Source organism: Lissotriton vulgaris, chromosome 4_1 (genome assembly GCF_964263255.1).
Source record: "Lissotriton vulgaris chromosome 4_1, aLisVul1.2, whole genome shotgun sequence".
Classification (NCBI taxonomy): Eukaryota; Metazoa; Chordata; class Amphibia; order Caudata; family Salamandridae; genus Lissotriton; species Lissotriton vulgaris.
The window spans coordinates 177133371-177160704 of NC_141691.1; the positions used below are offsets into that span (position 1 = coordinate 177133371).

At 45.4% G+C, this 27334-nt stretch overlaps 1 protein-coding gene across 2 annotated transcripts in view; it reads left to right on the top strand.

Annotated features, from left to right (window-relative positions):
* SMARCA1 (SNF2 related chromatin remodeling ATPase 1) overlaps positions 1 to 27334 on the top strand; it is a 2209746-nt gene that overhangs the window by 2075898 nt on the left and 106514 nt on the right. For both annotated transcript variants that reach the window (XM_086918497.1, XM_086918496.1), the window contains one exon: positions 15671 to 15883. In XM_086918497.1, coding sequence (XP_086774623.1) covers positions 15671 to 15883 — 213 coding nt within the window. The remainder of the gene's footprint in view (positions 1 to 15670; positions 15884 to 27334) is intronic.

Genomic DNA, 27334 nt, shown 5'->3' on the forward strand with positions numbered 1-27334 from the left:
CCCAATCCAGCTACCTCTTAAAGAGGACCTCCTGTCTCAAAAGCAACAGAGGAGGGTCCTGTTCCCGAATCTCCACAACCCATACCTCAATTTGTAAGATTGAGTGGCACCATCTAAACGAATTTGATTTATCTGCTGATGTAGTGCATGTTGACTTTGTGACACATACCTACCAAATATGTTTATTCCAATTGTTGGGTGAAGTTTGTGGACTGGAACCAAGACCATCAACTTAACCCTCTGCAGGCCCAATTGTCAGGTGTTTTTGGTATTTGTTCTATCTCTGTGTCAGCAAGGCTTTGTGATGGGCATTATTAAGGGTTGTTTGTTGGCCCTTTCAGTCTTTACACATTAGGTAAGTATATGGCCGGGGTTGCTCACACTACGTGGTAATCAAATTGCATCATCCCTTGTTAATCTGCTTAGTTATATAACATATCAGGTCATAAAAATAAAAGTGAGCAGTAGATTTGGTAATTGATTTTTTAATTATTGTTTATTTGCACAAGACAGCTATGGCCACCACATGATTCACCCTATGAATGGCGCACAGATCTGGGGCTTTTTCAGCGCCTTTACAAGAGTCTGATGATTTACAATCTTTGAATCGGTCTACAAGGTATATCAATAGAAATCATTGGTCTTGTGATCATTTGCCAAATTCTTGTTGAAGGGCTTAAACTAGAAAATTTGAGCTCGTAAGTTTTTCTGTGGGCTGTATTGTAGAGAGTTCTTTGCTTCTAGAGCAGTGGTACTTAACCTTTGGTTGGGGAACCTCAGGAGGTCCGCAAAGCCTACTCAGGGGGTCCACAACCGCTTAGGAAATGAAATAATAATATCAGATCAATAAAGTTTATATAAATAAAGAGGCAAAATTTGAGATTAAAAATGTTAAAATATTCAGTAACAGAAGGAATTTGAAATTAAAGACAAAAAATTAAGTTGTTTCCCTCAGATTTGTTCGTGTGACCAGCGCAAAGGCATCAGACGGAATATAGTATAGCTGATGAGTGGCTTCAATTTAATTTGGAAATGCATCAGCCTTTAAATTAAAATGTTACATTTCTTTTTTTTTGTGTGAATTCAGTAAAATATTTCACAGTTTGTCTGTGACCTGACCTCAGGACACCCCCACGCCGCAGGGCCCACCAGCAGTAGGCGCGTCTCTGCCCCAGCGCCTCGGGTCCGTCCCTGACCTCGGTGCCCCCTCGCTGCTGCTCGTTCTTCCTCCCACTGTTGCCCTCATCTGTGCCTTTCATTTGTATTTCATTTTGTATTTCACTGTAGTGTTGTATTTCGTTTTGTATTTCACTGTAGTGTTTCTTTTTTGTCAGTAGGCTTTGCAATCTTGCCGTTATTGTTCCCCTGGTGTGAGCCCCCCTCCGCTCCCCGCTTCCCGCCGCTGCTCCCTCGTGGCCCGCCCCCTTTTCTTTCTGTGTCCCCTTGGCCGCCCCGCCTCCCAGCTGCTCCTCCCTCCCACTTCGCCTTAAATGGAGCCCGCGCGTACGCGCAGCGGTCACGCGCAGCGGGTGCGCCGATTTTGCGCTGAAGGAAAGACAGCCTACGCCCGTCCGCACCTGGACCGTGCCCAGCGCCAGGACCCCTGGTCCACGATGAAGCCAGCGCACCCAAAGAACTTACGACACCGCTACCCTCCACGCACTCAAAGCCGGCCGAAACACCGCCTGCTACCAAGCCACCCTGAGGCACACTCACGGACCCTTCACCTGCCAAGCCTGCCAATTCACCTGCCTCAGGACCGGCCCGGTACCCGCCAAGCCGAGCGCCAGCAACAACCACCTCAAGTGCCTCCTGCTCAACACCTGCTCCGTCCACAGGCACGCCGTGGAACTCTGGAACCTCCTCGACACAACATCACCAGACGTCGCCTTCCTCACGGAAACCTGGATGAACGCCTCCTCAGCCCCCGACATCGCCATTGCCATCCTGGAGGGCTACAAGATCACCCGGAGAGACCGCGTCAACCAAACCGGAGGAGGCATCGCCATCATCCACAGAAACACCATCCGCATCACGACCAACTCCGACGACACCCTTACCGCCGCCGAACACCTTCACTTCCAGATCCACACAGACCCCAAGACCACCCTCTGAGGCACCCTCATCTACAGACCCCGGGACCGTGCACACAATTCAGCGAAGCCATAGCAGACTTCGTCAGCCCACACGCCCTCACCTTCACAGACTACATCCTCCCAGGGGACCTCAACTTCCACCTGGAGAACAACAAGGACTGCAACACAGCCGCCCTGCTGGACAACCTCACCAACCTCGGACTCAAGCAACTGGTGAACACCCCCACACACTACGCCGCCCACATGCTTGACCCTGTCTTCTCCTCCAGCAAGCACATCTCCTTCAGCCACGCCACCGAACTACACTGGACAGACCACAGCTGCGTCCACTTCAACTTCAGGAGAACCACGACCCACCACCACCCACAACAGGTTCCCCGCAGAAGCTGGACCAAGATCACCACCGACCAGCTCACCACCTCCCTCAGCCAGAACCCGCCCACCAACACGGCGGATCCCGACGAAGCAGCCCGTAACCTCACACAGTGGCTCACCGACTGCGCCCACAAACTCGCACCACTGAAGATCCCTCCCAGCAGACCCGGCAGCAGGAAAGCCTCATGGTTTACCAACGACCTCAAAAACTCCAAGAAAACCTGCGGCACCCTCGAGAAAGCATGGCGCCACGACCAAACAGCAGAACACATGACCGCCCTCAAGAAAGCCACCCGCAAACACCACCAGCTGATCCGCACCACCAAGAAGACAGCATTCAAAGAACGACTGGACAACAACACCCACAAGAGCAAGGAGCTTTTCAGCGTTGTTAAAGAGCTCTCCAACCCCAGCGCCTGCAACACCGACATCACCCCCTCGCAAGACCTCTGCGACTCTCTCGCCTCGTTCTTCCACCGCAAGATCGCCGACATACACAACAGCTTTGGCGTGCTGACCACGCACCCAACCACAGAACCAGCGCCCCCCACCACCACCCTCTGCACCTGGACCCCTGTCAGCACCGAAGACACCACCCGCATGATGAACACCATCCACTCCGGCTCCCCAACCGACCCCTGCCCACACCACATCTTCAACAAAGCCGACTCCATCATCGCACCCCAGCTCCGGCACATCATCAACAGCTCCTTCGCATCCGCCACCTTCCCGGAGAGTTGGAAACATGCCGAGCTGAGCGCCCTCCTAAAGACCCCACGGACCTCAAGAACTTCCACCCCATATTGCTCCTCCCCTTTCCAGCCAAAGTCATCGAGAAGACCGTCAACAGACAACAGACAACTCTCTGCCTTCCTCGAGACCAACGCATCCCTCGACCCCTCACAGTCCGGCTTCCGAGCAAACCACAGCACCGAGACCGCCCTCATCGCTGCCACCGACGACATCAGGTCCCTGCTCGACAACGGAGAAACGGCTGCCCTCATACTCCTGGACCTCTCAGCAGCCTTCGACACCGTATGCCACCGCACCCTGATACAACGCCTCAGTAACACCGGTATCCAAGGAGCGGCACTGGAGTGGATCAACTCGTTCCTCACCGGAAGAACCCAGAGAGTCCGCCTCCCCCGTTCCGATCGGCGGCCACCGAAGTCATCTGCGGCGTCCCGCAAAGATCCTTACTCAGCCCCACCCTCTTCAACATCTACATGAGCCCTCTCGCAGCCATCGCCCACCAACACAACCTCAACATCATCTCCTCGCCGACGACACCCAGCTGATCCTCTCTCTCACCAACGACCCCGCCACTGCCAAAGCCAACCTCCAAGAAGGAATGAGAGACATCGCAGAATGGATGTAGATCAGCCGTCTGAAACTGAACTCAGACAAGACGGAAGTCCTCATCCTCGGACCATCCTTCTCCGCCTGGGACGACTCCTGGTGGCCCCCTGCCCTGGGCAGCGCACCCAAACCAACGGACCACGCACGCAACCTGGGCTTCATCCTGAACTCCTCCCTCACGATGACCAAGCAAGTGAACGCCATCTCATCATCCTGTTTCAACACCCTGCGCATGCTCCGAAAGATCTTCAGACGGATCCCCACCGAAACCAGGAAGACGTTCACACAGGCCCTCGTCCCCAGCCGTCTGGACTATGAGAACACCCTCTACGCTGGAACCACAGCCAAACTCCAGAAAAGACTCCAGCGCATTCAGAACGCCTCAGCACGACTCATGCTGGACATCCCTCGCCGCAGTCACATCTCTGCCCACCTGAAAAACCTTCACTGGCTCCCTGTCAACAGGAGGATCACGTTCAGACTCCTCACCCATGCACACAAGGCTCTCCACGACATGGGCCCGAAGTACCTCAACAGCCGCCTCACATTCTACACACCCGCCCGCCAGCTCCGATCCGCTAGCCTCGCCCTTGCCTCCGTCCCACAAGTTCGGAATCCACCGTCGGAGAAAGATCCTTCTCCTACCTGGCAGCCAAGACATGGAACTCCCTCCCCACTCACCTACGGCTGACCCAGGACCATCTCTCCTTCAGGAAACAACTCAAGACCTGGCTGTTCGAAAGTAGCGCCCCCACCCGCCTCAGCGCCTTGAGACCCTCACGGGTGAGTAGCGCGCAATACAAATGTTGGTGATTTGATTTGATATGATTTGTTTGACAAATGTTTGTGTCTGTATTTTTTTTGTATTGTCTTGGTGTTCAAATCATCGAAGATGGTTGGGCTTGGGTCCCCAGCTTTCAGTAATGAGTCGATGAGTGTCCCTGGATTCCAATAATAATTCAGTCCCTGGGTTACAGTATTGATGTGGTGGGTAGCTGCAGAAGTCGAAAGGCTAACAACCATTGTTCTGGAGGGTTCCACAGTCAAAAAGTCTCATGCGGTAGACTAAGCAGGAGGTAGGATTACCATACAGGCTATACTTTATGGACAATTAAATACCAAGGGAGGGCTATTTCTTCCGCTGCATCCTGCTGGATTTCCTGGTGTAAGCCCACCCTTCATACCCTCCACATGTTTGGGAAGCATTGCTTTGATATGTATTCAAAAGATGAGGAATCTATTGTATAAAGTATCGTTCAGAAGAACAAGTTACTTATCTTCCAAAATCCGCTTTCTAGTGGATACTCCGTCTAACTACAGATTCCTCACTGCCCTCCCTCCTGCCCATCCTGTGGAGTGGTCTTTTAAGATTCCAAAATGGTCCCAAGTTAGATTTTGCACACTGTCATTCTTCCAGTTTGTTACTTGGCGCAGAAGAGTTCAGAGTCAACTCACGAAATCCCACTCCATTGGCGCCTATGTAGGGTTTCATGGCACAGTTCTGGATGCGGAGCGAGGTTGCTGCTGATTCCGGTAACACCACCTGCCAGCACAAGGGAGCAAGTGCTGTGAAAACGTTCTGTACCCAGTCTGGAGCCTGAGGAGAATCAAAAGGTGCTAAACATGCGGTTGGATAGAAACCAAACCAGAAAGATCATTGCAGATTGGTAGTAACTTGTTCTTCTTGTGTATAGTACTGCAGCTCATCTCACATGACCATTGTGATGCAGTTTAATACCATTATGTTCATGACCATATTCATGTTTTCAGCTGAGTGGTTCAAATATGCTTCTCATTCAACTCCTGGTGCGGCTGCGCCATTGCCGAATCACTAGTTTTCTACAGCCTACACTTGCTCCAAAGCACCTGCACAGCTCAGCCAGGTGCTGTAAAGCAGGCGCTAGGAGCTTTTAATTTAGCAGTGAGCCACTCATTTCCAGCACCATTCACAACTTCCTTGCCTCTCACATTGTTTTTTTAAGAGCCTGTTAGAGGAGTCATTTTATGTTTTATCTGGCCTCGCTGCTGTGTGTGGAACACCCATTGTTGAAACACTACAGCAAAATTGCAGTCTGCTACATGCCACAACTTTCAATACACATTCATCTGTCCTTCTTCCACTTTTCCCCGGCCTACACATTTAACTCAGGTGGACTTGCGCTTTGGCTGCCAACTTCTAGTGTAAGTGTGCTGTGGTTAAACTGGGTCTCATTCTCAGCAAATATCTTGTACCAGTGCTATATAAATCGGGTGGACTGGTTTAGGGATAATTAATCGTTTTCCTTTTCCACATAGGCCCTACCGCGGCAGTGATGTCAATTGTGGCTCTTCACACACTGCTGCTGAAGTACACTGTGATCCAGACATTACTATGTTTCTAAGTGGTTCTTGTCATATACTTCTCAGAAATACATTTTGGAGCCAAATGCTTCAAAATAAACAAAACATCTTAGGGTACAGCTATAAAGAATACAAACATAGTTTGATTGACAAGATATGGAAAACTGATAATCTTTTAGTATCTGGTGCTCAAAAAAAGTGCACAGGGTCAATGACAATTCTAGACATCACCAAACAAAGAGGTAGCGTGGAAACAGTCTTTCAGAATAGCATATAATAATTTTTTTGTGTTTTAAAAGAGAGTTTTTTGGATAAAAATATAAGATATAACAGCAGTAAGATACAATGTATACATATAATATAATGCAAAAATGTCAAGTAGGGAAAAAAACAGGAGAATAGAGGGAAAGGTAGAAAGGGGAAGAGGGGTACATCACATGATATATCACATGATATAACTGGTCCTATATTTCAAATATAGCAGTTGAATTTACAGTATTTCCTATAGTAGTAATTTATGCTGTGACCAAGATATAAAACAGATTATAAAACAGGTAACCATTAACTTCAAGGCGGTTTGCGTACTTCTTCATTGCTAGAGTTATGCAAAGGTAAGGATTGAGTGGATGCGTTTAAGAAGTTAGTTATAGGTAACCACAATAGATCTTGTTTAATCGGGTGAATGTAACCCCTATCTAGTCAATGGTTATAACAAACTCCATACCACGAGGCTTGAAATGAAACATTTGCAGTGTTTTTCCAAGACTTAGTTATTGTTTGAAATGCTACAGCAATAAGTAAATCAATAATGGAGATGTTAGTATTGGAGGAGGACCATACCTCTGAAATGCTACCTATAAAAATATGTGAGAAAGAAAAAGGGATACGAGTAAGAAAAAAAATGTTGTTAATTTGTTGCCACACTCTGATCCAAAAATCATGAATAGATGGGCACGTAAATAGCATATGTTTAAGATCTGCTACAGGAGCCGGGCAAGACCAACAGGTAGAGGGAATAGTGTGATCTATGTGATGTATTAGCTGGAGTAATCAAAAGTCTGTTGTATATTAAAAATAAAGTTTTTGTAGTATTTGCTGCTCTAGAAGACTTTCTTTCTTTTAGTCCAAATGTTGTTCCATGTCAAAATAGGAAACCATTCACCTAGATCAGATTCCCAGTTACATTCCATTTTAGATTTAATCACTAATGACAGAGGAATCTATTAATATCTTATAAATTTGAGAAGCAGAAGAGGAGGTGTACAAAAATGAGATTGTGATAGTAGAAGACTTGGTATGTGTAGGGGGATATAAACGCATCATAGGAAGTTTGAGCGGCTGTAGTTAACATATATTTGGAATAGTAGGAAAGATTTAGAGAAAAGCAGGCTTGAATTGTGGAAAAGGGGATATAGGTATCATCATGAAAGAGTTGATGAGTCCTTTGAAGACCAAGATCTAACCAATCTTTCAAAAAAAGAGTCCTATTTTTTATTTTAGTATGGTTATTATAACAAATTAGAGATTGTAGAAAACGGGTACGAACATCAAGGCCACCTAATATGAGAGGATGAAAGATTTTTCGGGCATTCTTAAGAATGGGGAGAGATAATCTAGCTGGAGTGTGAGATCTGGAAACAAATTCTTCAAAGGTGAAGGAATGAAAGAAAGAGGTTTCATTTTCTACCCACAAAGGTTGGGAGTTAGAATCAATCATTTTCTCAGATAACAGAGAGCAAGAATGAAGTATGGTACGAAGAGAAATCAGGGAAGTTGACTCCACCAATATGTTTTACTTGTTTGAAAAAGGACATCCTAGCTTTTTTGTTTTGCCATAAAAATATTGATAGAATGTTGTAGATATTTTTATAACAGGATTTTGGGATATTGATTTGAAGAATAGATAAGAAAAATAAAAATATGGGGACTAGTATCATTTTTATAGAGTCTAATCTACCTCACCAAGATAAAAATATGGTGTGCCAATGTGTCGTGGAATTAATTAAAATTAATTGTAGATTTTTTTATTTAATGTTACAGTATCTTTGATAGAAAGTGTGACCCATAAGCCTAAGTATTTGATCTTAGTTGGGCTCCAGTGAAAAGAGGAAGTCAAAAAATCAGCATGGAAACAATGTTTGTTTAAAGGAAGGATTTCCCATTTATCAACATTGAGTTTATATCCTGAAACTAAAGCAAAATCTGAGACCTCTGATAGAAAAGTCGGTATGGAGGTTTGAGGGTTGGAAATAAAAAATCTGCATAAGCTGAGAGTTTTAGATGCTTATCGCCATATGGAAAACCGTTGATATCTTTATTCAAGCAAATTTTTTTTAGAAAGGGCTCTATCGCCAAAATAAATAATAGTGGAGAAAGCGGACAACCTTGTCGGACACCTCTGTAGAGAGGAAAGGAGGAAGATACAAGGCCATTAGTAGAATAAAGGATCTAGGAAAAGACTAGATTAATGAGACATAAGAAAGAAATTTGGGGCCAAAACCAAACCAGACAAGTGTTGAAAATGTAAACTGCCAATTAACCCTATTGAATGCCTTTTCAGCATCCAGCGCAGCTGCTGCCAATGATTGTCTATGAGATTGGGATTTACTGAGAACATTAAAAAAGAGTTGAGTATTATCAGATAAGTGAAGGCCCTTAATAAAATGTCATTGTTCTCTGCCATTTAATTGTGGTAAAATGTTATCCAAACGGAGGACAAGAATTTTTGCAAATAGCTTATAATCTAAATTAATTAAAGAAATTGGTCTATAGTTCTTACACAATGTATGGTCTTTTTTCCCTAGGGAGAAGACAGAGCAACGCCTCTTGAAAAGAACCCTCAGATTTCAGGATGCTATAAAGAATAGAAATAACTGATGTAGTTTGGGAATGAGGAGGCTAGAAAAATGTGTGTAAAATTCTATTGTAAAGCCATCAGGCCCAGGAGCTTTTCCTTTTTTAAGGGCTTGAATGGCTTTAAAAATGTCTTTAGTTTGCATATCAGCTTTTAAAGCGGAGAAATCTGGAAAGGAGGGTGGGGGAATGGAAGTTAAGTATTGTGAAATGTCAGTTGGTTGTGGGGGGGATTCAGGCGTATAAAATTTTTGGTAAAAGCTAGTGAATCCTAATAGAATATCTTCTTCTTTATGGACTGTCGTACTAGTTGAAGTTACAATAGATTCAATTTTAGTGCGTTCCTTTTTAATCTTGAGATAATTGGCAAGAAGATTGCCAGGTTTTTTTTTAAGGCTTTAATATTTAGCACTAGACTTAAGTAAGTACAGATTTGCAGCTTTGGTAAAAAGTTTATTGAAAGAGTTTGGCTTTAATACCTTCATTCAAATCAGACTGGCTCTTTGTTAAGTAATAAGAATGTTCCAATGTTTTAATTTGTGTTTTAAGTAACTGTATGGAATGAGAAGATGCTTGTCGTTTTTGGGCTACGAACGAAATAATGAAGTCTCCAGAGGCAGCTTTACAGGTATCCCAAACTTGAGGAGATGACTGAGGAGGCTCATTTTCTGTAAAAAATATGGTTGCAAAATCAAGAAAGGCTGATGTAAATTTAAAATCTAATAGGAGAGAATTATTGAATCTCCATCTCTTAGTACCCTCGATGGGAGGAGCAAATCCAAATTTAGGGAAACTGGGGCGTGATAAGAGATTAAAATAGAGCCTATATCAGATTGTGAAATATGTTGGGTTAGGGCTTTGGAAATAAAGATATAATCTATCCGGGATTGAGAAGAATGAGCAGGTGAATAATAAGTATATTCTTGTAATGTAGGAAGACCAAGTCTCCATGAGTCTACAAGAGACCTTTGAAATATAGTGGAGGTAAATTGAGTGTGCCTGGGGGAAGGTGCAAATCTAGAATTAGATCTTCTATCTATAAAAGGATCCATAATAATGTTACAATCAACACCAAGGATTAAATAATCATCAGTATGTTGCATCAAAGAGGAAAGGATTTGGGACCAGAACAATTTATCTTGGTTAGTGGGAGTGTGTACATTAAAAATGGTTAAAGGAATCTTGTTAATCAATAAAGATACTGAAACCCATCTTCCTTCAGAATCATTATCTTGAGGTATAAGTTGGATATCCAAACGTTTATGGTAGAGAATAGCAACACCATTACGTTTCCCTGAAACCAGTGATGCAAGAACATGACCTACCCAGTGGCGACGTAATTTGATTATCTCAGTATCTGTTACATGAATTTCTTGCAATAAAGCAACATCCCCTTTTAAACCTGTAACATGTGATCAAACTCGCTGACGTTTAATGCGAGAGCCCAAACCTTTAACATTCCAAGATATCATTTTTAACTACATCTAAATATATATATTAAATCTTAGACTATGATATGAACATTCATAAATAAGTAGATATAATGTTACATCACATGCAAATAATTACCTGGAAGAAGTGTCATAGAGAAAAGATGAAAATAGAAAAAGATAAATATGATGCAGGAAAAGGAATGAAAATGAGATATAAAATAGAATGAATTAAAGAAATAGAAGAAATTCCAGTGATTGAAAGAAGACAGGAAATTAGGGAGATGAAGAAAAAGGAGAAGATGAAGAAAAGATAGGGAATAAGGGAGAAAATAACAGAGAACACAAAACAATACAAGTCAAACAATTGATAATGGACGGGGGTAACGAAAAGGCATACCACGAACATACAGTAAAAGCGGGGTGGGTGAAGACACAAAGGGTAGATTGCACATCAAAACTAGAAACTCCAGAGCGACGACTGTCAGGGGGGACACCATCCAGGAATATTGAGGGAAACATAGATCAAGGGATCACAAAACCGCACCTGTTGGAGAAAATAAAGAAGTTTCCAACAAAGACATAGCGGAACAGCAAAAGATACATCAGGAAGACATAGAAATACAAGCAACATCACTCATTAATGGAACAATCAGTCCATTGAAGATTGAGGAATGTCCATAGAGTTGCCTCTGCAATTGTACAAAAAATGTTGAAGACAAGCAGGATCCTCATAATTTGTTGTTTTGTTGTTGTAAGTCACCTTGAAATGGCAAGGTTGGAATAAGCCATATCTAGCATTCAAATTGGGAAGGGCAGGTCTTATGCCTAGGAACTGCTTCCAACAATCCGCAGTCACTTTGGCATAGTGTTGAGCGAAGAAAAGAATAGAGCCATTCCAATAAATGTTCCCTTTCTTCTTGTCAGCATGGAGGAACTTAAGCAGGTCAGTGTATTCCACAAAATATAAAATAACTCCTCTAGGTTTTGTTGAAGAAGATGAAAAGCGAGGACCTTGACCCAACCGGTGTGCTCATTGAATATTCAATGGTTGGGAATCAGAAAAACCAAGAAGATTTGGCTTAAAGGATTTTAAAAAGGAGAGAGGATCAGTGCCTTTGAGACCTTCCGTAAGACCATAAATGCGTAAATTATTACGCCTATTGCGGTTTCCCACATTTTCTATCTGTTGCTTAAGAAGGACTTCCTCTTTATGCATGAAAGGAACCTGGTCAGTGACAACTTGAACAGTCAATTCGTCTCTCTAAATGCTTAACTTTTTGCTCAGTATGCACCGAATTATCTTCAAGATTCTGCAGGCGGATATTATTTTCTTCCATGAGGGGTTTAAGATCACGAATTTCCTCAAGAATTATCTCCATGGAAATTGAAGAAGAAGGTGCAGTGGGATAAGGTGGGTCCTTCTTGATTCATTTGCCTGGTGTAACACTTGGAGCTGAGGGTATTTTAGAACCTGCTTTGGAGCAGGTTCTAAATGGAGCAAGGTGTATTGGGTGCAGAGCCATTTGTTACAGAAGGACCAGAAATCACATCTTCCATATTATCTTGTAAAACACGGAAGGGATTATATTCCTCCAATGACGTAAAGGTATTAGGTTGAGTAGTACTAAGAATAGTTCGTGGTTTCGCCATGGATTATTGTGAAAGAGAGACCCCTTCAAAAGGCAGACTTCAGAGGTGACTGTAAAAGGCACAAGACATGGGCTGTTGAGGAAAAAAGAATAACTACATATTCTATGCCCAATAATTTATAGTGTACGTTAATACAGTCAGTAATAGATAAGGTTGTTTAGAAAATGCTGTAAAACTGTCACATGAGCATTTTGTTGTGAGGAAAAAGGAGTCTGAGGCATCCAGGCAGTAAGATGAAGAAATCCGCAGAAAATACAAAATGGCGGCCGCAACTACGTTGCAATCCGCGGCTGAGGAGATGAGTCAAATTTGTATCCTTGGCGCTCACCCTGTTGATTTGCAGAGCTGGAAAATGGTGGAGCCGGAGTTCCAGCCCATGTGTGTGCAGTTTGGAGCCCAACGGTGAAGGTAGGCAGCCTGGAGGCCGTCCGGTGCCTCATGTCGCAATGGAGCTCTCCTGATCCGCAGCCATCTCCAGAGGCTCCGAAGCCACGCCCCCAAAATAGCACATAATAATAACCAGAATAGTCCTTAATGTGAAGTGGAAAGCAATGCACATATTCTTGTCACTATTGCAAATGATGATAAACTGTATATACTCTGTAATGGTCCTGGTTAATGAGTACGGTCCTATATTACAAACGACTTTGACATTTAAACAATAAGGAATACCGCTCAAACAGTCTCACAACCAGGGGCGGATTGGCAATGCGGGCATTCGGGCATCAGACGAAGGGGCGGTATCTCGGTGCCCTCAGTGGGCCGTTTTTTTTCCTGCCCTTTCCCAGCCGCACAGTGAAGCTGCATTAATTTCTCTGTCTCTGTCTCCGTGATCTCTGTGGACTAGGAAAGGGGAGAAAAAAAAACGGCCCACAGAGGGCACGGAGTCAGAGACAGAGAAATGAATGCAGCTTCACTGTGCAGTGATTATCCGCTGTGGCCTCTCCTTCACCCCCTGCCCAGCAAAGCAATCAGGCTGAGGGTGACTGGGGAGGGGGTGATTGTTTGCAAAAATCGGCCTCCCTGGGGGCCAGGTGTTGCTCAGGCCTTTGAGCCATTTTCACCTTGGCCCCCCTGGGGCCCACGCAGCACATAAACAGTGTTAGTTTTTTTTTTTTTAATTTAATGCGATTTTATATAGCGCGAACTTTACCAGAAGGTGTCAGAGTGCTTTACATAAGAATCAGTTGCGAAACATAAGGACTTAGTATTACATGCGTTACATTAAAGATACAAGCAGAAAAAATTCAAAATGTACAAGTAGTAAAGTCACTCAAGGAAGAGAAACAAATGGATATACTCTAAGAGTCACAAAGGAATGGTAGAGAGAACAAAGGTCTACTGCATATACTAGTGATTAGAGTTATCTCTAAATACCCAAGGAAGGGATACAAATGGATATACTCTAAGAGTCACATAGGAATGGTAGATACTACAAAGGTCTACTTCATATACTAGTAATTAGAGTTCTCTATATACATATATATTTATACACACATAGTAGATTTTCTCAGGCAGAGTTCCATTAAGTGGGGTTGGAGGGTGGATGCAGTCACAGCACCAAGGGAGGGTGGGAGGGATACAAGGGTATGGAGAAAAGGCAAAACAGAAAAGGGAAGAAACATTTGAGGATCGTCAAGGGAGAAACGAGGGAGAAGGGTACAAGACGAGGGAATGGACAAGATGGCGGGTCGGGGTCCAGAGGAAAACAGCCGAGGGAATAGTGGGCGTGGAAGAATGGGTCTCGCTGTGGGGGCCAGGTGATCTTAGCAACTTGCACCATCTTCACCTCAGACTCTCCCTGGCTACCATGGATGACGCAGCAGCTGTGTTTTGTGCTCCCCTGCCAGGACATTGCCCTGAGGCCTTGAGTGCTGGGGAGGGTGATTAATTTACTAATTGCAGGGGCCTCACTGCTGTTCATGTGCTCCTGAGCTGAAGGTCTGGGGAGGGCTGAGTAGGTTAGTAATAGCAGGGGCTTCGCTGCTTATTAGGTGCTCCTTCCCTGAAGGGCTCAAATAATTTTGTGACAGAAAGGGGCCTTGCTGTTTTTTTAGTTGCTCAGCATGGCGCCATTGTCACCTTTCCCCGTGTCTCCTGTGCAAGAACAGTATCCTCTCACTTTAATTCATTTCTGTGCCAAACATCTTAAGGATTTTGGGTGCCTCGGCCAAACATATTTTTGGACCCCTGTTTGGAACAGATTTGAATTTATAATCCAATTTCTGATCTTTGATGCCCTCTTTCAGCTGGTCACTGGACAGTGCACTACCATACTTGTCCAAATTCCTAATGTATTTACATCTAATATTCAAGGACATTGACGTGTGTAACCAAATAGTGTTTCATGAAAGTGCACGCCCCTTGAATGTGGGCCACGCCCCTTAATTGTCGGCCACGCCCCTTGAATGTGGGCCACTTATTTTGTCAGTGCCCGGGCCAAATTGTGATCCCAATCCGACCCTGCTCACAACTATAGAAAATGGAAAACCCAAAACTATGTATGTTGGACATGGAAGAGTTTGTGTGACCTGAAGGCTGAAGCATAAATCAATATATAGTCTCAGGAAATCAGTATAGCCAGACAAATACATTTGCGAAGGAAAGTGTTGTGCTGCTTGGCACAAACACAAAGCATTCTCGTGCTGCTCGAAGATGGCTACCTTAACCGTGATGTGTTGTGCCCCAGCCACTCCGTGGCCACCCAAATACTGGAGATCTGTTCAAAAGTCCAGAAGACCATGTACTTAAGAAAGATAAGTATTTAAATGGCAAAGGGAGATTGTTAATGTTTGTATGATCATTCTTAGAAACACCTTCCCGAAAATTCTGGAACCTTTTTTAACCTCCGGAATGGTTACGGAACTTTCCTTCAGCTTCCAATTCACTATGAAAGAACTTCCTATATCCACCCTATATAAATGGCTTCTGATCTGAAACACAGTCTACGTTCTGTGCCCGATAGTGACCTCACCTCTTTCCAAACTCCAGTGCTCTGCTGGATCGTGTTCTCTAGTTCGCTGCTTTCTTCATGCCATCAAGCTACTTCCTGCCAAGCACCAGTAACCACCAGTAAGTGATTGCTTTCCTCCATCCAAGGTCCGAGGCTTCACCCAATTTGGGATGCCTTCCAGTTCTTGCCGTCACTACGCGCTCATCCATGCTCCGTTTGGTGCAGATCAAATGTTGCTTCGAGAGGGAGTCGCATATACCTTGAGCAGTCAGCCCCCAGTGAGGTTAAAGAAGACTCCGCAGAGCTCAGCAGCTTAACAGAAAGTTCACGTGAAATTTTGAATACACATTCATTATCATGCTCAAGATTAACCGCAGCAGTAATACGTATACGCTTATAGAACACTCGTTTAGTTGTAAAACAGAAAGCGCTGGGTGCTACAACATGTGCACCTCAAAGAAAGAACTGTATCCGCACATAACACACACATATATAGCTTTGTACAGTTTTATATAATGCACCTGAAAAAAGATAGCAGATTTTGTTTTGCCTTATTTTTTGAACCTTTGTAAAAGTGCCCAATGTATAAAAAAATGTTTCTCTTCTTTCAGATTGCAAGGTATAAAGCACCTTTTCATCAGCTTCGCATTCAGTATGGCACAAATAAAGGCAAAAACTACACAGAGGAAGAAGATAGGTTCCTCATCTGTATGTTACATAAGATGGGCTTTGACAAAGAAAATGTGTATGAAGAACTGAGGCAGTGTGTTCGGAATGCCCCTCAGTTCAGATTTGACTGGTTCATCAAGTCTAGGACTGCAATGGTAAGTATTGTGTATCATTTGTTTCGTTGTGCTACTCCGTGTTTTTGATCCTATCAATTATCTTCCTTCAAAAATATGCATTATTTTTAAACAGATAATATGCAAAAAGAGACAAAAAAGCAAAAAGTGTCTGCATAAGCTTCTAACTTTTTCTGGCAGAACTGTTTCACAATTTGAATTTGTTTTTAGTCATCTTCAAATTTTACTATTTTATACTTTACACATCTATATTGCATGATACAGCAAGCAAATTCATGTAACTTTTAAAACAACAATCTCATGTATAAGTTTCATATTTTGGAGAGCAGTCATGCTTTCATTTCCTACCTGAAAGATAAGAGATTGTAATTAAGGTGGATACAGATATACAAGGAATTCTGGTTTTGGCACAATGCACGTAACCTTTTTTGTTGCCATGCCCACACATCTGTGGGCATGGCCGACACAACCAAGGCTTCTATAGAATGGTGCATGTAGTCTGGGGCATAAGGTGTGACTCATTCCTAGTGTCATACTGGTGCCATACCTTGAAAACATTTCTTCCTCTTATGATTACTGTAAAGAACAACTACGTATAAACAAACTAATGTTATTTTTGAGTAACTGCATGCCTTTTATCTTGTGAACTGGAACATCTGTGTAAAATTCATAGAATTAGTCCAGCTTTGTAGTGATTAATAATCTTCCAGTAAATGAAATGCAATTAAATGATATGATATATTTATAAAGCATGACAGGAGCCGAAGGTATCTAGGCTCTAACTACACTAGACGGTATTCATTGGAGGAAGACCTTTAATAAAGCCATGTTTTAAGATGTTTCCTGACCTGAAGTAGGTTGTATTCATTTTTGAGAGCCATGGGCAAAGAGTTCCAAAGTATGACAGAGGTAAAGGTGAAACTTTTGCCTCCCCATCTTACTCTATAAAACTTGGGAATGGCTAGCTTGCCACTGTAAGATGATCTCAGTGAACTTTCTGGATCCAGTCTGACGCTTGGGGTAATTCTAAGGTAAAGAATCTATAGATTCTGTTTCTTTCACATCTTTGTTTTACCTCCTGAGATTCATATTAAAAAAACCTTTCAACGAACAACACCATCGCCATATGGTACTGCAACCAACAAGGCGGGGTGGGGTCATGGACCCTATGTCAAGAGGCCCTCCGCCTCTGGACATGGCTGGAACATCAGGGCATATCCCTGGTGGTTCAAAACCTGCAGGCTCGCTAAACGCCAGGGTGGACGAACTCAGCTGCAGGTGCATGATGGATTACGAATGGCGTCTTCACTCAGAGGTGGTGCAAGGTCTCTTCCAACAGCGGGGAGAGCCTTGGTTAGATCTATTCGCCACCGAAGAGAACGCGCAATGTCAGCAATTCTGCAGGTTGAAATTTCCAAGATGGCACTTGCTCAGCGCTGCTTTTCGTTGCAAGTGGAGTTGCGGTCTTCTATACGCCTTCCCGCCTACACCACTGCTGCCCAGAGTCCTTAAGAAGATCAGGCACGACCGGCCCCTAGTCATTCTTGTGGCTCTGGATTAGGCACGAAGAGTCTGGTATTCCGAGCTATTGCACATAGCCATCGATCCTCCGATCCGACTGCCTCTTCGGGAGGATCTCCTGTCGCAGCAGCAGGGGACAGTCCTCCACCCGAGCCTGTCTAGCCTCCACTCCTTGCGTGGAGATTGAGCGGCGATAGTTGACAGCTTTCTACCTTCCTCCCGAAGTCTGTGATGTTATCTTGGCAGCCAGGCGTCCCTCCACTAAGACGGTATACACCTGCAGATGGAACACATTTGTGGCATGGTGCACAGCAATGGTTGTGGATTCCTTTTCCGCCCCCTCTTTCTGAGGTTCTCTTGTTCCTCCTTTCTCTGGCCCAGCAGGGCTCTGCTCTGGGCACTCTAGTAGGCTATCTCTCTGCCATTCCCGCCTTTACTAGGCTTCCCGATCAGCCTTCTCTTTTCAAGTCCCCTGTAAATCACTTCTTTAAGGGCATTACTCATCTTTTTCCTCCTGTTCCCTTCGTAAAGCCCCTGTGGGACTTGAATTTGGTTCTTACATATCTTATGTGCGCTCCGTTTGAGCCGCTACATAACTGTCCTCTCAGGCTTCTGGCTTTGAAACCTGCCTTTCTGGTGGCCATCACCTCTGCGCGCAGGGTGAGTGAGCTCCAAGCTCTTTACTCTAAACCTCCTTTTCTGACTGTTCATCTGGACAAGGTTGTCCTTCGAAATCGTCCTTCCTTCCTTCCCAAGTGGTTACTCCTTTCCATATTGGACAGACCATCACTTTGCCCACCTTCTTTCCGCCTCCGCATCCTTCCAAAGAAGAAGAGAGGATTTACCGTCTGGATCCAAAACGTACTCTTTCCTTTTACTTGGATCACACAAAACAATTCCAGGAATTGGTTGAGACAGAAGACATCAGCCTTCCCACATCCCAAACCCTCGTCAGAACCATACCAACTTCGTACACACCCACACCAACAAACAAACTCACAACAACACAGGACCTATCTAACTCCAGCAACCTCCTCACACCTCACGCTAATACAACACCAGCGGCGCACAGACCCTCAACCTCTAACACGATCCTACCAATTCAGAACATATCCAGCATCAGCGACGCACCGAATGGAGACGAAATGGACAATCAAAAAGAGAAGATAAAGAAAATGGCAGCGCAACGAAGATTCGTGCCAAAAATAAGAAGAGTTGAGCGGATGTACAGATCGGCCGCCCCAAAGAAACCCCACCAGAACAAGAAGGACTTTATTAAGCTTCAGAAACTTGTGAGTAAGCTAACACAAGTCACCATGAATACCGTACAGGCGATAGAAAAAATCGAAGAGAGGACGGAGAACATTCACGCCAAAGTCACGGATATCCAAAATCTCGTACAGTCCTCACACAGAAAGAGCATAGAGGCGAACATGCGTTTAATACAAAGAGACAACCGACCAGACAGGACGAAATCACTATCTAAAGAGGAAACGCTGGCCTTAATCCGAACATATGACTTATCGGACCACAAGGAGGAAGAGAGAATCCAAACAGTCCCGCTAGACGTTAACAGAACAGTGAAGAAAAACGAGAGAACTTCCAACCCCCACAATTTACAGCACATACAGCTAACACCAAACGAAGCGGAAAATGTGATCGCCAGTAAAAAAGAAAAACACCTATCCTGTCTATTACTCAACTGCCGGTCAGCTACCAAACATGCATCGGACATAGCGGACCTCATCCTCAACAAGGACATCGACCTGGCAATCCTTACAGAAACTTGGCTTACAGAATCCTCATCCCCAACCATGGATCTATTGATACCACCGCAATTCAACGTTCTCAGACTGGATAGACACGGAAAGCTAGGGGGAGGGATAGCATGCATTCATCGATCTGACATAGAGGTTAAACAAATTCAGGCCGACCCGCTGGAATCATGTGAGTATCTTGGTCTTAACATAAGATCATCCAACACTCAATGGTGCAACCTGCATACTTTCTATCACCCACCAGGAGATAACACAAAATTTATAGCAGAGTTAATGGAGATCATAACAGCCAACTCGAATGACGCTGCCAATAACATATTCCTAGGCGACTTCAACCTGCATTGGGAGAACTGCAATGACAAACTGGTCAACATGCTTAAAGGTTTCCTCACTGAACTAAACCTCAATCAAGCGTGCACACTGCCCACACATTCGAAAGGAGGGACGTTAGACTGGATAATCTCAAGAAACAAAGCTGCAACAATCCACTCCATAACTCCATGTGACTGGTCGGATCATCACGCCATAACTTTCATGATACCCGCAATGAGAAAAGGTAGAACTAGGCAACCTATCAAGACCAAAAAATGGACTCGAGACACAAAAGAAACAAATATGGAACTACTGGTCAAGAGCTGTGAAAGAGACTTAAAGCCACCCAACGATATGGAAACAGTTAACGAACTGACGGAACACTACATAACAACTGTCGAAAATATCGTTAATAACACCATGCCACTAAAATTGAAACGAATCTCAGAAAAGACTAAAAACCCATGGTTTAACGAAAGACTAAATGAAGATAGACGCAAATTGAGAATGGCCGAAAGAAAATGGAGGCAACACCCATCAACTCCTGAACTGGAAGCCCTCAGAAAAACAAGGAAACAATATAATAAAAAGATCATCAACTCAAAAAAGGAATTTATAAGAGAAGAACTGGATAATGCCAAAAACAGGCCACGAAAACTATTTGAAATCCTAAAGGAGCAATCAAACAAACTAGCCAAAACAGTGCAAGAACATTCAAAAACATCTCTAAGCTGTGATGATTTCTCCACATTTTTCATGGAAAAGGCCAAAGCACTCGAAATAGAGCTTAAAGACTCGGCATTAAACCTTCCCAACGAACCTAGGGCTACTAACGATGCCAACTCTACAACAGATGGCACTAAGGCAAAAAACAAGGCAAGCTGGGAAACATTTGAACTATACGACCAACACATGATTGCCAAGGCGCTCTCAGGAATCAAACCTAACAACCACCACCAAGACCCTCTACCGGCAAAATGCGTAAAAGAAATCAATCACATCTTGATTCCAATATGGACCGAAATAGTAAATGCGTCACTGTCACAAGGGATCCTTCCAGACTGCCTAAAAACAGGTCAAGTCGTTCCCTTAATCAAAAAACCCACAGCAGATACATCAGATCCAAATAACTTTCGCCCAGTGACCAACATCCCTTTACTGGCCAAGTTGACTGAGAAATGTGTGCAGAACCAATTGTGCCAACACATCAACAAATTCTCCCTGTTAGATGAATGCCAATCAGGATTCAGAGCAGGGCACAGCACTGAAACAGCGATTCTCCACATTACTGATGACGCATTACAGGCCCTTGACCAAAATCAAGCATGCTTACTGATCCTCCTGGACTTGTCATCGGCATTTGATACGGTAAATCATGAAGCATTACTGGCCAGGCTACGGGACAGGATGGGAATATCAGGAACAGTGCTGAAATGGTTCGAGTCCTTTTTACAGAATAGAACACAGCGCTTCCTGGTTAACCAATCAATCTCCCCTCCGTGCCCTACCACAATTGGAGTCCCTCAAGGATCGACATTATCCCCAGATCTGTTTAACCTATACGTCGAGCCACTCACAGAAATTCTACAAAAATCTCAAATATCCTATCACATGTATGCAGACGACACGCAAATATACGTAAAGATCGGATCCATAAAAGAATTGGAATTAATAAATGAGACACTAAAAATGACACTTCAATGGTTAATGGCAAACCACCTGAAGCTGAATGCACATAAAACAGAGTTCCTATTAATCTCTCCACCAAAGAGGAATACAGAAATAATGGAATGGATGAAAGTCCTGACTGCGCTAAACTGTACCCCTACCCTTGTCAACTCAGCCAAATCACTAGGAATCATCTTAGATGAGAATCTAGACATGAAAGCCCACATTAACTCAATGGCGAAAAGTGCCCGATTTCACTTGAACTACCTAAGAAAATTGAAACCTTTCATCACAGAGTCAGACCTCAAATTGGCAATCCAATCCTTAGTTGTCTCAAGGATTGAATATGGATGCACCACCTTGGCTGGATTACCAAAAATGTCCACAGGACCACTAAAAGCCTGCCTTAACGCTGCAGCAAGACTTATCACCGGAACTAGGAAATATGACCATATATCCCCACACCTAAAAGCATTAAACTGGCTACCTTATGAAGCAAGAATACAAATGAAGTTAGCATGTATCACACATAAAGCATTACACGACAACACCCCAAGATATCTAGCAAAGAAAATTCAGTTGTCCGGTGGCAACCGAACATCTAGGAGTGCTGGGGAGCTGCTACTACGACCAGCATTCTTCCGAAAGAAAAAAACTTATGACAGAGCGTTCTCAGGAGCGGCCCCCAGAATATGGAACTCACTCCCTCCAAACATCAGGAAGATCCAGAATCTGGTAATATTCAAACGGGAAGTGAAGAGCCTGCTGATGAATAGATACATTACTTAATGAAGTTCACGGATCATGGATTTGCTATAATACTGCCTTAGTACAGATCATGTACGCCATCAAAATAGAAGGCTCAGACAATACTATAATGGAATATGTATCCTAGGATACGGGAACAACCCAATAGCCAACAGGAATGGAGATTTAATTGAACAAGAAGAACAATATCTTTCATGAACCTATACCGTGCTACCTCATACATGAACCTATACCGTGCTACCTCATATTTGTTATATATACATGTCTTGTATTTTATTTAATCATAGCATACTTACTTTTGCTAACGTCACTTGTGTTACGAATTTATATGTCATCTACCTCACTGCGATTGCTTGCTAACGATGTATACATATGTAACCTGGTTTTCTTTTTCCTACCTCATGTTAAGCGCTCTGATACCCACGGGTCTTGTTCGCGCTATACAAAACTTTATAATAAATAAATAAATAAATAAATAAATAAGGTGGATGACCAGCTCTTTCTTGGCTATGTGGGCGCCACAAAAGGTTGGACTGTGCACAAAGGGACCATTTCTAGATGAATTGTTTTGTCCATCAAAGCTTGTTATTCCTTGGCAAAGTAGGAGCCGCCAATGGGGTTGCGCACCCGTTCCACCAGGGCAACAGCAGCTTACCACTGCTTTGGGACGTGGAGTCCCCCTTAATGACATCTATCAGGCAGCTATGTGGGCATCGCTGTGCACGTTCACAAGACATTACTGCCTGGACAGCCAAGTCGGGAGAGACAGCTTCTTTGTCTGTTCTGTTCTCCAGGACTTTGTGGTGTTAACTTGGTTTGCAGACCCACCCGTGGGGCTGGTATTGCTGTGGTATCTAATCTAAGTTAAGTATTCTTAGACTAACTGTTTCTTTCAAATGAACAAGTTACTTACCTTTGGAAACGATATATCTGTGAGAAACATAGATTCCTTACCGCCCCACCCTTCCTTCTTGTTCTTTCAAACTGACATCTAGGGTTAAGGATTTCCTTTCAGGGCCCTAGTTTTGTGCACCAGTGCTCAGTATCTTGCATGGCTCTGTGGTCGCTCCCCACGCTCCCAGCCACGATCTCCAGGCTGATTGCTGCACTCCTCCTGCTCCGCTTGCTGCTTCTGACGACTGCCTGCCCCAGCTGCTACTCCTAACACCCTCTACCTACCTGGGTGATCGCGCTCCGACGCAGCCTGCATTCCCTGAGCGCCTCGAGGGGAAAATAGCGCCTGGTATCGTTTTTACTGCGCAAGGCATCTCCTTGTATATTGCGCTGCTTTGATTGTGTATTTGTTGACTTTAGACGCTCTGATTGCAATCCCTGTTTGGTTTCCGCCCGTCCATTTTGGGTTTGGTCACTCGTGGACCATGTCTCCTCCCCGCTCCCCGCCTCCCAGCAGCCCCTCCCACCGACAAGCAAAGCAGCCCGACCCTGCCCACACCCCTCTGTGACCACCTGGACTAGCTCCATTGTGGTCGCTCCCCCACGCTCCCAGCCACGATCTCCAGGCTGATTGCTGCACTCCTCCTGCTCCGCTTGCTGCTTCTGACGACTGCCTGCCCCAGCTGCTGCTCCTAACACCCTCTGCCTACCTGGGTGATCGCACTCCGACGCAGCCTGCATTCCCTGAGCGCCTCGAGGGGAACATAGCGCCTGGTATCGTTTTTACTGCGCAAGGCATCTCCTTGTATATTGCGCTGCTTTGATTGTGTATTTGTTGACTTTAGACGCTCTGATTGCAATCCCTGTTTGGTTTCCGCCCGTCCATTTTGGGTTTGGTCACTCGTGGACCGTGTCTCCTCCCCGCTCCCCGCCTCCCAGCAGCCCCTCCCACGCTCCGCCCCCTCCACTATCTATATATGAGAGAAGATTTCACGCGCAGCGACCGCGCCCAATCCGCGCCGAAGGTGCGCCAAAGGTAAGCCCGTCTACGCCCGTCCGCGCCTGGACCGCGCCCAGCGCCAGACCCCCTGGCCCTCGCATTGCCCAGCCCTCCCACATTACCTACGATGCCCCCACCCTCCTAGCCCTTAACCCCGGCCGCTCCCCCAACTGCGTCCAAGCCGCTCCTGGACACACCCATGGACCTTTCTCATGCTACTCCTGCAAATTCATCGGCACCGACAACAACTCCGCTACGACCACACCACAGATTCCCGACCCCAACCACCTACAATGCATCTTGCTCAACACCCGATCGGTCCACAGGCACGCCATTGACCTATGGAATCTACTAGACACCATCTCTCCGGACGTCGCCTTCCTTACAGAAACATGGATGAACGCCTCCTCCGCCCCAGACATCACCATTGCCATCCCAGAAGATTATAAGATCATACGCAAGGACCGTACCGGCCACACAGGAGGAGGAATCGCTATCGTCCATAAGAAATCCATCCACATCTCAACCAGCTCTGACGTCAATCTCACCAACTCTGAACACCTTCACTTCCAGATCCACATCGACCCCAAGACCACACTCAGAGGCACCCTCCTTTACAGGCCACCAGGACCCCGCGCACAATTTAGTGAGGACATCACGGACTTCATCACTCCACACGCGCTCCCCTCCAAAGATTACATCCTTCTGGGAGACCTCAATTTTCACCTTGAAAAGAACAACGACCGCAACTCCACCACCCTTTTGGACAACCTTGCCAACCTCGGACTTAAACAACTGGTCACTACCCCCACCCACATCGCAGGTCACACCCTCGACCCTATCTTCACCTCCAGCAATCATGTCTCCTTCAGCCACACTACGGCTCTCCTCTGGACTGACCACAGCTGCGTTCACTTTACCTACAACAAGCCCAAACCCAACAACCACCCCCTACCAACTCTGCAAAGAAACTGGAACAAAATCACCATCGACCAGATCTCCTCATCGCTTCTTCTAAACCCCCCAGCCCACTCCTCAAACCCCGACCAAGCCACCACCAACCTCACCCTCTGGTTATCCAACAGCGCCGACATCCTAGCACCACTGAAAAAACAACAAAGCAAACTTGGCAGCAAGAAGGCCTCATGGTTCAACGATGATCTTAAGAAATCCAGAAACTCTGCCGCTCCGTTGAGAAGGCCTGGAAAAAAGACCCAACCACCAGCACCAAGGACGCCTTCAAAAACGCCACCCGCATACACCACCAACTGATCCGAAAGGCCAAGAAAACCGCCTTCAAGGACCGACTAGATAACAACGCCCACAACAGCAAGGAACTTTTCAACATCGTCAAGGAATTTACCAATCCCTCGGCCAACTCTAACGACATCACCCCCTCTCAAGCCCTCTGCGACTCCCTAGCTTCATTCTTCCACAACAAAATTGCAGACATCCACAACAGCTTCGACAACCAACCCGGAGACCAACCCACCCAACCATTTGCTGGACCTTCACCCCCCTCGAACATCCTTAATGACTGGAACCCAATCTCCACTGAGGACACCATCCGCCTGATGAACTCCATCCACTCAGGATCCCCCACAGACCCATGCCCTCACCACATCTTCAACAAAGCAGACTCCATAATAGCACTGCACCTCCAAAACGTCATCAACTGCTCCTTCAACTCCGCCACCTTCCCGGAAAGCTGGAAACACGCTGAACTCAGCGCCCTTCTGAAAAAACCCACAGCGGACCCCACCGAACTCAAAAATTACCGCCCCATCTCGCTCCTTCCATTCCCGGCCAAAGTCATCGAAAAAGCTGTCAACAACCAGCTCGCCGCCTTCCTCGAAGCCAACAAATCCCTCGACTCCTCACAGTCCGGCTTCCGAGCGAAACACAGCACTGAGACCGCCCTCATCGCAGCAACAGACGACATTCGAACTCTACTGGACAATGGAGACACAGTCGCCCTCATCCTCCTCGACCTCTCCGCAGCCTTCGACACAGTCTGCCACAGCACCCTCCTACAGCGCCTCAGAAACATCGGAATCCAAGGAAAAGCACTAGAATTGATCACCTCGTTCCTCACCGGAAGAACCCAGAGAGTCCGCCTTCCACCATTCAAGTCAGAGGCCACTGAAGTCATCTGCGGCGTACCACAAGGATCTTCACTCAGCCCCACCCTCTTCAACGTGTACATGAGCCCCCTCGCGGTCATCGCACGCCAACACAACCTCAACATCATCTCCTACGCGGATGACACTCAACTGATCCTATCACTCACCAATGACCCTAGCACCACCAAAACTAACCTACACGAAGGAATGAAAGAAGTAGCCGAATGGATGAAACACAGCCGTCTGAAACTGAACTCAGATAAAACAGAAGTCCTCATCTTAGGTACCTCCCCCTCCGCATGGGACGACTCTTGGTGGCCAGAAGCCCTTGGAAAAGCACCCATCCCGACAGACCACGCACGGAACCTGGGCGTCATCCTGGATTCCTCACTTTCAATGAACAGACAAGTCAACGCCGTCTCCTCATCCTGCTTCAACATTCTTCGCATGCTCAAAAAAACATTTCGTTGGATCCCCACCGAAACCAGGAAAACGGTCACCCACGCTCTGGTCACGAGCCGACTGGACTATGGAAACACCCTCTACGCCGGTACTACCGCTAAACTCCAGAAAAAACTCCAACGAATCCAAAATGCCTCAGCCCGGCTCATATTAGACATCCCGCGTAAAGAACATATCTCTGGTCACCTGAAAAACCTCCACTGGCTTCCCGTCAATAAGAGGATCACTTTCCGGCTCCTGACCCACGCACACAAAGCACTCTACGAAATCGGACCAGAATGCCTCAACACACGACTGTCCTTCTACACCCCCTCCCGCCAGCTACGATCATCCAACCAAGCCCTTGCCACTGTACCTCGCATCAACAAAACCACCATGGGAGGTAGATCCTTCTCCTACCTGGCAGCTAAAACCTGGAACTCACTTCCCACTTACCTTCGCCTTACCCAGAACCACCTAGCATTCAGAAAGCAACTTAAAACGTGGATATTCGACAAGTAATTCCCCACCCCCCCCTCAAGCGCCTTGAGACCCTCTGGGTATGTAGTGCGCTATACAAATTCTCTGACTTGACTTGACTTGACTGGAAAGTTGTATACAGAACTGACGTAAGCACGTGAGGGCGGCTTCTAAGGAGCTACCACGACTTTATCCTGGCGACCACAACACCAACGACAAACGCGGACCCGACCGACGCAACCTTTTGACGCCCAGGGGTACTGCTGACAAAAAACTTTCCGGATCCTATCTGATTCCTGGGGGTAATTCTAAGGTAAGGAATCTATAACTAACCTATGTTTCTTGCAAATATATCATTACCGAAGGTAAGTAACTTGTTCTTTAGAAAACTTTGGTATTTGTTCACCACAATTGTTGATGAACTCTCAAAAGCAAATGTACTAGACACTGCTGCCCCGCCACCCCACCCATGTCATCATATAAACTC